General features: G+C 46.3%; 2 protein-coding genes across 5 annotated transcripts in view; one reads left to right on the top strand and one right to left on the bottom strand.

The window, feature by feature from the left end:
* The window catches only part of LOC126869278 (potassium voltage-gated channel protein Shal), a 116,166-nt gene extending 102,890 nt beyond the window's left edge, over window positions 1-13,276 (top strand). Inside the window, exon 5 of the mRNA XM_050625600.1 lies at window positions 12,455-13,276. Within this exon, the coding sequence (XP_050481557.1) occupies window positions 12,455-12,493 (39 nt within the window). The 3' untranslated portion in view covers window positions 12,494-13,276. The remainder of the gene's footprint in view (window positions 1-12,454) is intronic.
* Window positions 150-12,446, bottom strand: LOC126869283 (glycine receptor subunit alpha-4). Of its 4 annotated transcripts, XM_050625615.1 has the most exons (9): window positions 12,111-12,446; window positions 11,358-11,433; window positions 10,763-10,894; window positions 8,226-8,403; window positions 7,500-7,726; window positions 7,350-7,432; window positions 6,546-6,857; window positions 5,619-5,824; window positions 150-2,662 (listed from the first exon to the last, which is right to left on the bottom strand). In XM_050625615.1, exons 2-9 carry the CDS (start codon window positions 11,429-11,431, stop codon window positions 2,486-2,488), a joined length of 1,389 nt encoding a protein of 462 aa, XP_050481572.1. In that variant the 5' UTR covers window positions 11,432-11,433; window positions 12,111-12,446; the 3' UTR covers window positions 150-2,485. The 4 variants fall into 4 exon arrangements, with proteins under 4 accessions (XP_050481572.1, XP_050481573.1, XP_050481571.1 ...); XM_050625616.1 differs by lacking the exon at window positions 10,763-10,894; XM_050625614.1 differs by having other exon boundaries at window positions 10,763-11,433.
* Window positions 13,277-13,294: the final 18 nt, after the last annotated feature.

A 13,294-nucleotide genomic window follows, 5' to 3' on the forward strand; every position in this document is an offset into this window, starting at 1 on the left:
ACAAATTGCCCCGAGGGAAACATTTCCGTAGAATTATTTATTGTTACCAGTTTGAGCTCGGTCAGGAGTTTACTCCGGCCGGACGACGAGTATCTCTAAAGGATGTAACAAATAAGCTTCGAGCTTACTTATTAAGTTGGATAATCGTAGGCATTTTGGCTGCTCGTGTAAAGATCGAAAGGAGAAAGCGAGTTGAAAGTGGAAAATAAGTGGCATGGGAAATTACAACGGAGAATAAGCGGGTTCCTCTTCCTATCCAAACTTTCCAACAGATTAAATTAAAAGAAGGTTAGAAGCGCGAGCATTTCGCTCCGCTTTCTCGCCTCTAACAGGTTCGATCGCCTTACGAGAGCACGCCGTTTAACGAAGCGATATCCGGACGCTCGCAGTTCGATGGAGAAGCTCGTTGGCGAAATCAGAAATGGAGCAGGGAGATTCGCGACGTTGGCCGTTAAAAACCTATTAGATAGGAGCGTTTCGCGTTCCTCGGGATTATTAAAGCGGTACCGGGAGAACGGGATCGGAGACGAGGGAAGTAGAGGAGCCGCGGAAAAACGTCGACGACGCGTTGTTTTAATTAAGCGGCAGCGCAGAAAAAAAAAGTGGAACATCTTTTCGAGGCAACGTGTTCCGTCTCGCGACACACAGATACCCATTCGACCGCGTTACAATTACGCCACCTTACGTACGGATTTAATTATTCCGCGCGAGCAACCGGAGCCAGGCCGCGCATTCGTTCCAATTAATTACTGCTGGTCGTTTACCGGAGATCCTCGTCATCGACTAAAAGTGCCGCGATCCAAATGGCGCAAGAGGAAAATGAAATGGCCAGGCCCTTCGTCGTTCAGCCAAGTTCCCTGTTTCTCTATGAGCTTCCACTTCCTGTTCCGTCACAGCTCGCGTACCAGACAATCCTTTTTCGTTGCTGCAACTCTGGCCGTTGCGGTTTAAACGATGCCACGATCGTTAATTCGTGCAAGGATGACAAGAATCGGGGTTGTTGCTCGAAAATGGTGGAAAATACTTTCTCGATTTCGAGAAACAGGTATCGATACCCGATATTTTACTTGACAATCCTTTTGTCTTTCTCCTTTGTGTTTACCTTTTATACTCAAGATGTCTTTATTTTTGATAAAAATAGATTCAGAGATTATTCTTTTAATACCGAAAGAATGGTAAGTTAAAGTTTGTCCAAGATTGTAGACCCTAGGTGGCGACCTCGAGTTCTCCGGCTCTTCGAGGTTGGAACTTGGCGGAAGCAAGCAAGTTCCATCGATCCAGCAGACTGAAAAGAAGGGGACGCAAGGAGGCAGGAAGCCAGGATCTGTTTAAATACTCGAATAAAAGGCTCTATCGACTGTCGAAAGAATAAATAAGCTGACTCGCAAAGCTCCACGTCTTTTTCATTGCTCCTTTCACCCAATCCTTTTACCTTCGCAATTTATTTCACAACGGGGCAAACGATTCGTCGCAGGCAGCAGGGCTCGTGTCTACGTATTAATAGTCCGTTTATTTGTCCTTAAATTCTGCGATCACACACAACGAGTAAAACTGTTCTGCGAAGATGTAATCACGATCGAACGTTCACGCGAACAGCACTGCCTTTTCGTTTGCGATATTCGAAGCGATTGCATGTCGAAGCTCTGTAAAGCTGTCGTATTTTTATCAATTTTCAATCGTTCCACTTTACGAAAACAACGTTTCTGCATAAAAGTATTCTTTCAACGATCTTGAAATTCTTTTACACTTTTTATCGCTTCTCCACTTTGTGTGCAGATAATCAATGTTCGTAGAATTATTTTATTATTTTAAAGGCAAAAGTGCGGCGAGATACCGAGGAAACGCGAGGCTGTGCGCGAGAACGTTTCGCGGGAAATATCATCGAGTGTATCTATCGTAGCAAAACTCGAGCAGACAAGAGCAAGTGACCGAAGAGACCGGCTAAATTGAACGATCAATCGCGGTGAGCGAACGGGTCTTAAGAGATTGTTCAACGTGATACAGATGCGATCCGCGTCGAAGGTGCACGCCGCTCCCGTGGATCGCCCAAACGGGTGAGTACGTGATCGCTCGATTCGATATGCGCTCTTCGGAGGAACCTTAATGCGACTTAATTGTTAAACGATTAATGAACCGTTGACGGCGCGTGTTCTCTATATTATATAAAAGACACTGAAAATTCTTCTAGCGGACTATCTCGTCGTAGAAAAACCGTCCGGTTCGTTCGATTCTTGTTAATTGTTCGATGCGTTCCGTCCAACGACCAAAGCTAAATTTCTCGTTGTCCGGCAGAAACCGAAGTTTCCTCGACGATTTATCCAAGTAACGAATCGTATAATATCATCATTTCGTTCGTCTATGGAGTTTCATTTGGTTGAATCGAAATGATTAACAAAGATCGAACGAAAGACATTGTTGGAGACCGTCGACGATCCAGCGATCTTCGTTTCCGTGTTCGTCCTTCTGCGAGAGAAGGGCAGACCTCCTACAGGAAGGTGCTCCAGTAGACGACGTTCAGGATGAGGAATGAGAACGGGAAGAAGAATCTGGACACCTTGTCGATGTAGATCGCTGTTGCCCGACCCTGGCAGCAGGTGTCGTATTGCACGGTTGCAGGTCTCACGGGACTTCTGCTTCTCTCCGATTCGTTCCTCATGGGTGTCTGTTGAAGAAAAGCGCGTTCAGTGAGGTCTTGAAATATTTCACGCGGTGTTTTCGAGCTTCTGATAAAACAAATCGTCAATAAACGTAAAAAAAACAAGCAATATCATCGAAACGATTCAAGAATAGATGGATATTAACGTTTCTTCGAAGAGAAGCCTCGCGTTCTTAATTTCTCTTACATCAGTCGGTGCAAGAATATAAACGAAGTGTAACATTTGTTATATAAATAAAGAGCGATCGTTTTCTCTCAGGGAAAATGCAAACGGTTGGAAATAAATCAGCGGTCATATAATCATCGAGATTCTTAGTCGAAAATGAGAATGTAACGTTGATTCTTACATTCTCGTGCGGCTGATTCATTCGCACATGTAATAAATTATTAAGCGAACCGTAAAAGCACGCGCTGCGGATTTCTACGGAATCACCGGACTGTGTCTAACGGCCAGGCTCGAATGAAATTTATATTAATCTCGAGTTACTCGGGTTCTTTGGGTCCATGTCTTATTCAAGGCACGCGAGACAATCTTTCTCTCGACCCTCGTGCACGCGGCCCTACAGAAACGGGAAATTTCGCCGCTTTTGACGTGAAACGTAACTTTCTTCCCCTCGAGTCTCGGGTCCCTCGTTATTTTCCCATTTAGAGGAATTTGTAATCGTTGCACGGTTAAACTCTGCAAATTCTAAATTCTCAACTTCAAGTTTCAAATCTCGAACATCAAGCCGTCAAGCGAGACCGTTTTAAAAAGGCAGCAGAGTTTTATAATTCGTCCGCGGGTCTGAATTTCGAAGGTCTATCGGTGATACCGGCGATTGAAAAACTCGGAAGTGAAAGACTCCCGGGGATCCATCTCGTTGGGACGAAGTTTCAGCGAAGTTGTTGGCCGAGCCAGTTTCGAAACTTCCTACTTTGCTTACCCGGGGCGAACTAATTTCGCCTCGAGATAATGTTTGTTCCCGTGCTTGGCAAATGGAAAACGCATCTTTTCGCGATCGCACCGGCCGCCATATTCGCGCGATTCTCCTCTTTTATACGCTTTCACTACGCGTTTCCTCTTGCAGCGCTATTTAAACGAGTCTTTACGGTTTAACCTGTCTGGGACGAGGAACTGGGCGAGAATTATTTTCGATGGAAGAGAAGCCAAGGAAAGTAAATATATTCGCAAGCCAAGAGGACTCTTCGTTATTCCCTGAAATTTATACTCGCCATCTTCTTCATTTTAACGGCGTAAAAATTGCTCCGCTGAAGTAACGAGTAGCAAGATAATTAGGTCACAGTTTTTCGATAAACTCGCCGCAACTCGACGCGATGATAATTTAAATCCATTCCCTTTAAACGGTCCTCTTCAACCTCTTCGTAGCATTTCGTACTAAAACCGTGTTTCCTCCGGTCGCCACTCGGCAAACTATAATTGACGTTTAATTTTGTGAAACGGAATACAATGTGAAACAGATACGGTTTGCTTTGTGCGAAACGAAGGGACGACGAGTCGCCTGTTGGCCTCTGCAAACTCGATTTCGTTGCTGCAACGTTCAAAGACAGAAATCGACGCGTACTCGCTTCACAGGCCGCGCAAACTACGTGTTTGCGTTTCAGCCGACGTGGTCACGCTTTTCGAGGATACACGCGCGGAGATGTAAAGAATTTAAAGGCGGTCCATGCTAAATTCACGCTACGCCGCTGTCGTTAATTAAAACTCGCTTACATATTAATCTGAAACGATCCCGTGGCTGGTATCAACAAATTAATAATTAGGCACGTGGCGAGAACGTTTGCCAAATTCCGAAAGCTCGTCCGGTTATTTTATTTTGTTATTTTGTCGATCGATCGTTTCATCCCTCTTGTTCGATTAATTGCGTGGAAATTTTCTGATATCTCGCGAGATACGAATATCGTGCAAACTTAACAATGTCTCCGTTAATCTCTTTTTCCTCCCCATCTTCGTCTTCTTTTATTTCAATTGAACAAGTTTTTCCGAGCAAGTTACTAGACTCGTGTGCAACTAGCGCGTTAATTAAAGTCGCAGCACTTTCGAGCCGCTGAAGTTGAAATTCTAAGTGTGTCAGGTGTTATCAAAGTGTCAGACGTATACCGGGTGTTCGTGCGTTTCTTTGAACCGTATTCGCTACCTTTCTATCTTTTCGTTTTTCTCTCGTAGCACGCATTAAACGGTTGAGCCTGAAGACCGACCAACAAGGAGCAGAAAAGCACCAGAAAGGAACGTGTTTCCTCTGGCTTCGCCTCTTTCATTTTCCGTAATTCTGTTTCTCCAGTTTTCTCGTTAAACGTATTGTTTTCACTGGCGGACGGAGCTTGGCCGCGGTCGCATCGATCTTTACCATCCGCGCAACTATTTATCGTCACCGACGCCGCGCGTCGTTTGTAAACGCTCAACCTTACTAATTGTAAGTTCGAGGTGCAAAGAAATTTAGTTGAAACGAGAACGCGCCGCCGCAACTGTTCCATGAATTACGCTCGCCTGTGAAAACGGGCCAGCCTTTCTACTCCTATTTCCGCCGGTTTTCCGCGAATTTTCCGCCGCTTCTCACGCGGGCCGTGCCGTCGCGATTTCCCATTTCCTCGTTCGGCTGTGGTAATTACTGGCAGCACGAATTTATAACGCTCTGAATAAAAAGTGTCGATATTTTTACGCGTATTTCGGCGGAACTTTTAAACTTCGAACGTTACTGCTTCTTAGCTTCGAATATCGCCACTCGCGTTTCCTTATTACTTCCATTCGAATTTCCATTCGACATTTTAGATTCGAGATGAAGCTGTGCTTCTTTACGGTTCTACTTTTTTAGAAAATGCCTACAAAAATCGTGGCACGCTCGTCAAAGTCTTCGTTACATCGTACAACTAGTTTCCGAATCAAACGATTGGAAAGTCTGTCGAGAGAAGATAAACAGAATTTCGCCAGTGAAAGCTGGCCGCTGAGTGAAACACAGATTCGTACTTTGAATTCGTCGATGGCCTCTCTTAGATCCTCGTCCGAGTAGCCCTTCATGGCCTTGGTGGCCACCGGTCCCATGTAGTTATTAACCACAGCAAACTCCATGAGCGACAGGAAAACGAACACGCTGCACGAGGACATCCACACGTCGATGGCCTTCACGTAGGAGACCGGTGGCAGTGATTGCTGGGACTGCGTGTTCTGGGTCGCTGTAAATTACACACACGAAACGTTTCTCTGTCTGTTCCTGATAAAATTACATCGCAGTTTGCCATTTGTTTCGCAATTATACCGTCCCTTGCCTTCTATCTACTCTATCAAGTAATTCTGTATGAACGCAGTTACGTACGACGATGAAGTTATCGTAAGATTCGAATAGGAGAGCAACCAGCGAAACAAGCTACGACCGTTCTCCCTAAACGCGTTCGTTTAACCCTTTTGAAAACACATCCTCCATCCCTTTCAACCGGCTCGTACGGTTCGCAACCTGCCAAACGTAGACGACGCAGACTACTTCAGAAACCCGAACATAAAACGCACAGTTCGTATCGCCAACTTGAAGCCCACGATTCTAAAGACATCTTGTTACGTGGTGTTCGAAAACGCGTCCCACGTCCCTTTCCCCGCAGCCCATGTGCCCTGTGTCGTTTCAGCTCGAACGCGTACATACCGTGTCGTTTGGAACGTCGCGAGCTTCAAAAGCTTCAAGCGGTTCGTTATCTGCGCGCGTATTCGTAACTAAGAAACACGGCTGAAAAAGCAGGATAGAAGGAACGCGACGATAAATACGAGGAACGAGAAGGAGAAAAGTCGATCTTAATGCGGTTTGTGCGGTTTTATCGGTCTATGGGGGTGAAAAATGGTGGCGAAGACGGTGATGGGATCGGTCGATCCGCGTGCGGAAAGCAGTCGCAGGCGCGACGACCTTACCGAGGGTCAGCAGTGACGTCACTCCCAGAGTGACCCGGGCGGGAATCGCCTCGGGTTTGATCCAGAACGCGATCCAGGACATGACGACGATCAACGCGGACGGTATGTAAGTGTGGAACAGGTGATAGCCCAATCGACGGCGCAGATTGAACACGATCTGGATGCACGTGAAGTTGCCGGTCGAGTACTCGATCGTGCAGTCGGTTGTGTAGTTGTTCGAGATGTCCAACTGAGGAAGCTCGATCTCGGGGTTCACCACCAGCGGGTCCGTCATGTTCCAGATGAACACTAGGTCCTGGGTGGTGTGCGACACTGAAAGCACACGGTACTTGCAGCGGAATGCGATACGTTTGATTCTAAGCAAGCGCATGGAGTTTTCGTGTCAACGAGCAAAAGGTTGTTTTACTGGCACGCGTTATAATCCCTCGAGGGAGTTCACTGCGTATGGAAAGTTAACGCGTGGATAACGTTAATGTATAGAGGCAAAGTAACGCTTCTAAAGACGAAATTGGGTGTCTCGCGTCGTCAAGAAAGGAATTACGTTCTCAAGAGATCAAGAAGGTTCTCAGGTTGGAGATGATTAATTCTTAACTAAGGTAACCACGGTTTGTTCAAATATGGAGCGGTGTGATATTAGAGGGACGAACGCGCTTCTATTTGTCTGATAGCATAGATCAGATTAACGAGTCGGAGTTTCATTAATTGATACGAGGTACGTTCGACAGGATTGTGGGAAATCGCAATATATTTTGACGGGGACTAATCTAGTCGGATGTTTCCTCGAGAAATGTAAACGGTACGTACGACTTTCGATCATCATTGAGCAAATTTGAGTGTCGTGAGGATAGGACTCGAACTTCATCGCGCAAGAGAGGACGAGAGTCAATCTGTAGAAAAGAGAAGATATAGTTTTTTAGAGGATAATCGGCAGACGATGATTTCGCTCGATCTTACTTCGACATGTAAAGCAGCGTCTTGTCGTGGTACAGCCAAAGATAGTGATTCGGTATGGACATCTCGTGGAAGGTGACCTTCTTCGCGTTTTTGAAGAAGCAATCGGGCCTCCAGATATTGTGCAGCCAGTCTACGTCCAATATTCTGTACTCCTCCGACATGTTCTCCGGAAGTCGTAGTCTAGAGTCCCGCCAGCTTTGCGCCAAAAATATATCCGCAACGTACGTCTAAAAGCAAAATCCCATATTTATTCCTTCAGATACTACGCTGCAAGTTACGTATTTTTAAAATAATTCGTTCTCAACAATTTTCCAACTGAGAATTTTTCATTCTATATCGATCTTAATTCGATAATTTTAATACGATCGTCGTTTCATCCTTATTTCGGTCGTTTCTATTCAACGATCCTCGAAAAAAGAGGACTGGAAAAGAAGGTTGGCGAGAATTTAAACGCTAAATAAAACACGAGCATCCACACGCTCCGTGGCCCAATTTGCATACGTTTTAGCGACGATGCAGGAGAAAAAGGGCGCGCAACCGCGGCGTTTCGAAAGGTGCGGAACGTCGCAGCCAGGCTGTCTCTTCAACCCGCACCGAGTCACCCCATTTACACGGTTTTCGCTTCTGTCCGAGGCGCGTGATACCGTACGCGAGCAGGCTTCCCCGACGTTGGTTAGGTCTTAATTAAACGTGAGTACCGTCGGCCTCTCTCGTCTGCGAAATTACCATCGATTCCTCGTTTATGGAGTCGAGGCTGAGCACCGTCACGTGAAAGTAGACGATTGTAGGTTGGCCTAGGAACTTCGGCGCCCTGTGTTTGTCGTACTGCTTCGGATTCAACGGCAGGATGTCCCTGAGTGACAAAGAGGCCTCCTTCCTACCGTACTCCTCGAGATCCGACTCCCTGGAAGAGAATAGAGAAGCGAGGAGAAACGAGACTGGCAAAGGAAACCGTTGGAACTCTGTCGTTCGTCGCGAGATCATTTTCTTTTTATCGTATTCTCGATACAAATTCGCAGCTCGCGAATGATTCTATCTGCTATTCCATTTCGTTTAATATTTCCCGTGTTTAATTCTACTCCCTTGGATTCCTTTGTCCTTGACCTTGCCGTTGCACTTTTTTCTCTTTCTATCTCAAGCTATCAGATCATCTTATCTTTCGTTTAACCTTATTACCTTATCTTTTGCCTTTGATCGTTAACTGAGCTCCGTATTGATTTCGATACCGCTACTTGATCACAGGGGAATAACTCAATGGAGAATTTTAACTGAAACTTATCGTCTTGCCAAAAAAAAAAAAAAAAAAAAAAAAAGAAAGAAGAAATGAACAAATCTTACCATCTACTTGTACATTTATAGAATATGCTAATCGAGGCTATCTGTATTTTTTCGCGTTCGAACTTCCCTTCTGAATTGCCTCGGACAGCGCGTATTAGCTGTTTGTTTATGTATAGAATATGGTAATCGAGAAGAAAACGTAGCAACACGAGTTTCAGTATCTCTCAACATCTTCTCTCCCGTTCTTCCTAGATATCTTTCTTTCTCTCCAACGTCATCCCTCAACTTCTAATCTCGAAACGATACACTTAACTCACGAATGGAAAGTTGAAGAGAGCCTGTCACTGTTTCGACGCTCGAAGCCATCGTCCCTTTCAGTTTCATCGATAATCAAATTACGAATCTATCCCCTCGCAGCGGTATAACGATTCTCTATGAAGATAATAAAAAAATAAAATTGCAAGCGTCTTAGGCACACCGTTATAATTCCGAGCTCTTCAGCGATAACGCGGCTGCATAAATTCACGGAACGCGATAGAAATCTTCTTGATGAAGGAAGATTGGTTGGAAATCCGAGAACGCCTCGTTAGCTCTCGATTTACGATACTCGACGGCAATTTCGATGAATTATTTCGTCATATTTTTCCAGCGCGAAAATATCGATGAAACGTCGATGGATCGAGCAGATCGAGGGCAAAGGAAGTCCACGAACGGTACGCGAACGGGACTCTAAAATATTGCCGAGATTCCGATGAAACAGCAATATCGCAGAAGCCATAATAGGTCTTCGTGCTTGGCACACCTTTAGGTCCGGCCGAGATATGTTCGTGTGTTCCTTATACGCGGACATTTTAATATGCTAGTCTAGGAGCTGCGGATCCGGTTTCCCCGAGAATTTCCACTTTCGTTCGTGCAATTTACCCGCCCCCTTTTTCGTGATTTACATCGAGCTCGGTTTCGACGACCGTGTCGTTCGATCTTAACCGAATTGCCAAGGAATACGACGCTGCCTTCTTGCGCTTCGACGACCCGATCTGTGATTTATGACTCGTCGTTCTTTGCAAGCAGCGGAATTAACTTGCAATCGGTCGAGTTTTATAGGTTCTATAAATTGTCTTTCGATCGCGCAACTCATCATGCCGAATCAGCGCTACGACGGTTACTTAATCAGGCTCTTTCATCGTTCGTTCGTAATTTACTTCCTAAAGGTGTCTTAACTCTGCTGCGTTCTTTGTCTCGCTGCCGCGTCAATCTTAGTTTCTTGTCTAAATTCTAAATTTCCCAAATTCGTGGAAAAGACGGGAGAATCGTCGCCGACATTCGTAATTCCTCGTTTCAATTTCGCGCTCAAGCTTTTACGTAGATCTTCGATTTTCCGCTTATTGAAATTCGAGAGTTACGGTGGGATCGAACATCCCTGTAAAGTGGACCAGAGATTCTCGCGTGGACTCGGATAATCGAGAGAAAATTTGTCATCGGGTGTATCGAGTTGATAAACCGCGATAAATGTCGGTCCGCGGATCGACGTCCGTTTATCCGGGCGCGCGACTCGAGCGGTCTGGTGTCAAACGAGTCGTGGCGCCTTATAGCGCCGTGAAACCTGCCAAGCCGATAATCTACGACAAGACTTTCAGGAATTTCCTTGCAATTTCTTCCGGAGCGACGTCGATCGCGGAACTCCGAGCCCGGATCACCAGAGAGGCTCTTCCGTTTCACCGACGTCTACCGATCAACGGCTTTTCTGTTTGTCGAGCAAACATTCGCCGATGGATGTTCGCGAAGATCGCAGCAGAACTCGCGACAAAAATCGTTCGCGAAAGCTGTTCGTTGGAAGGGTGCGCGCGTTCGTAAAATTGATTAAACGATCGGAAAGGGGAAGAAGCGTATGGAACGATGAGACATAAGATAGCGTAGTGTGCAAAGACATAGAGACGGAGAAAGGGGGAGAGAAATTGTTTGATGATGTCGATCATTTGATGCGTTACCTTGCGATCTTCGGAAAAAACCGGTACCCGCGTTTTCTCGCCGAAAGTCGAAACGTACTCGACGATAGGCTATCGACTTTAATATGCCAGCCTTCGACCTCCGTGGAAAGTACCGGTTCGCATATTTCCTCGCTGAAACTCGACACAGTGGCGGGTGATGCTGGGCCACCTTCTATCGTCGCTGTGTTTCGCAACGAGAACGAATTTACCGAGGAATCTTGCAATTCTTCTTTCACGCTTCTTTTTTCTTTTGCCATCGTCAGGTTAAAATTTCTTTCGAACAAAAACGAGAATCATGGTCGACGCGAGTCGAACTTAACGAGAATCGCGAATTTCCTTACGTTTCACGACGGTACGTTCGTTCTTTTTGCATGTAGGCCACGATATCGTCCTCGAGATCGCGTTTATTCAGCGATCGAAAGAGAGCGTGCGTGAAAGAGAGATACAAGCACAACAGGAAAACAGAAGGTTCGAGAGATTTCCATCGATCGAACGAGTGGAAAGATCAATCTGTCCGCCTTCGATCCAACGCTAATCTCGAGCGTTCTGGTCCGATCGCGGCTTCTATAGCTTCCAAGTATGTTCGTCTACTCACGGAAAATGTAGGGCCGCCATGTCAAAGAGCGTGTACAGGTAGCAGCATAGGATCACCAGAAAGTGTCTCGTCATTCCTGAAACAAATATACGTGCGAAAGGATGTCAATGAAGCGGGAACATCTGCGTTGCTTTGAAAAGAATAGATCGTCGTAAAAGTGGCGATCAATGCCGGAACAATGTAATTTCGAGGGGAAAAATTCGACAAAGCGGAACGAACGGCTAGCAGAAATGGGAAATTTTTAGCGATACCAAGTCCCATGATTCGACGAAGAAACCCTCGCGCCACGGGGTTCTATCGATGCCGCACAGGCGAATTTAGGTCGAGCTTTCAGGCTCGTTTCCCGACGTTGTTTAAACTTCGTCGTTCTTCTTTCGCGATGCTTCGCTATTAAGACGTTATTTCTAACTCTCTGGCCGACAAATCAAGAAAAATCAAGAAAATTGTATTTCTTTACGATCGAGCGCCAAGTACGATCTCTTTTAACATCAATATCGAGCGAGAAATCACAGACGAGAGTTTATCGAATCGAGTATCCGACGAGATACGAACGAAACACCGTTCGGGGCGAGGAAATTTCCCTTTGCGATACGTTTGCCATCGACCGACGAGGAATTTGAATATGCTCTGGTTACCATCCGGTGAAGTTGGCTCGCGGCGCAATCGAAATGGAGATGCCGAGTAAAGAATTGCCAGTTCTGTGTCCTCGAAAACGTTAAAAGATCGAACGATCGATGAACGACACGAACTCACCGATCAGCTGTACATTCTACCGTGCCGATCCTCTTTAATCGAGCAGCTGGCGCACTCCGAATCCCTTCCTGACCACTCCAGAATTCCTTATCACGGTAGCACAGCCAGTTTATCAACCCACCAGCCACATCCGCCGGAAATTCCCTCGAATATCCATCAAAGTCGATAAGCTAAACGCGCGTCGATCTGCGACGAACACTTGGATCCGCGAAGGATCATCGGAGGTTTGGATCGACGAAACCGATCGACCGATTCCAAACCTCGTGTGTGTGTGTGTGTGCGTGTCTCTCTCTCTCTCTCTCTCCCTCTCTCTCTGTCTTTCTGTATACTCGTGTTTGTTATAGTTGGTTCCTCTTTCTCCGTTCGACAAGCGGCTACGATGAAGAGGCTCGAAGGAAACAGTCGGTACACCGACAGGCCGAATGGGACGAGAAATATCACACTTGCACTAGCCGTGCAATTTCACCGGTGGCAGTTTCGGTGCACGATTCGTCGAGGAAACCCCAGCAAGGATCGGGGACACGGCGCGACTCTTATCGGCGAAGGGTTGATTCGCCACTCGGCCACTGGCCACTGGCGGGGCTTGCTGGTTCTGTAAACCACCCTGTCGGTCGCTGCCTCTAAGCCAATTTGCCTATCGACTAACTGATTAAGCCCTACTCTCTTTCATCGTGGTAGACGTGGACGCTCTACTGGACCTACCTACCCTGTTCGACACTGTGTGCCTCTCTACGTGTTGGTAGACGCGCACGTTCGTGCAGGGCCAGCCTCGTGTGCGTTCCGTCGAGAGTCTATGCGAACGTGTTCCAGCACCAGATACGATTATACGCTAGAGCCACGATGCGGCTGATCCAGCCGCGTTTTCGTTCTATTAGAATTCGCCCCTTTTTTTCCAGAGCCGATGGACTTTTCAGATCTCCACTTCCCGTTTCGTTATTCGCAACCAGTAATTACGTAACGAGCGTAATACAGCGTCGTGCTGTGGCGGCTGGTAGCAATCGGAGCAACGGGAACTCGGAGGTTTTTTGTCTTTTTTTTTTTTTTTCTCTTAAGGAAATTTAATCGTCGGGTCGACCAGTTCGATCCTCGCGATGTCGACCGTCTTTTGAAAATTTAGGATAGTTCGTGGTAACGGAATTCGCGTTAGATTTGAACTCAGCAGGCAATCTCCATGTTAGGTAAAC

The sequence above is a fragment of the Bombus huntii genome, chromosome 9 (assembly GCF_024542735.1).
Source record: "Bombus huntii isolate Logan2020A chromosome 9, iyBomHunt1.1, whole genome shotgun sequence".
Lineage (NCBI taxonomy): Eukaryota > Metazoa > Arthropoda > Insecta > Hymenoptera > Apidae > Bombus > Bombus huntii.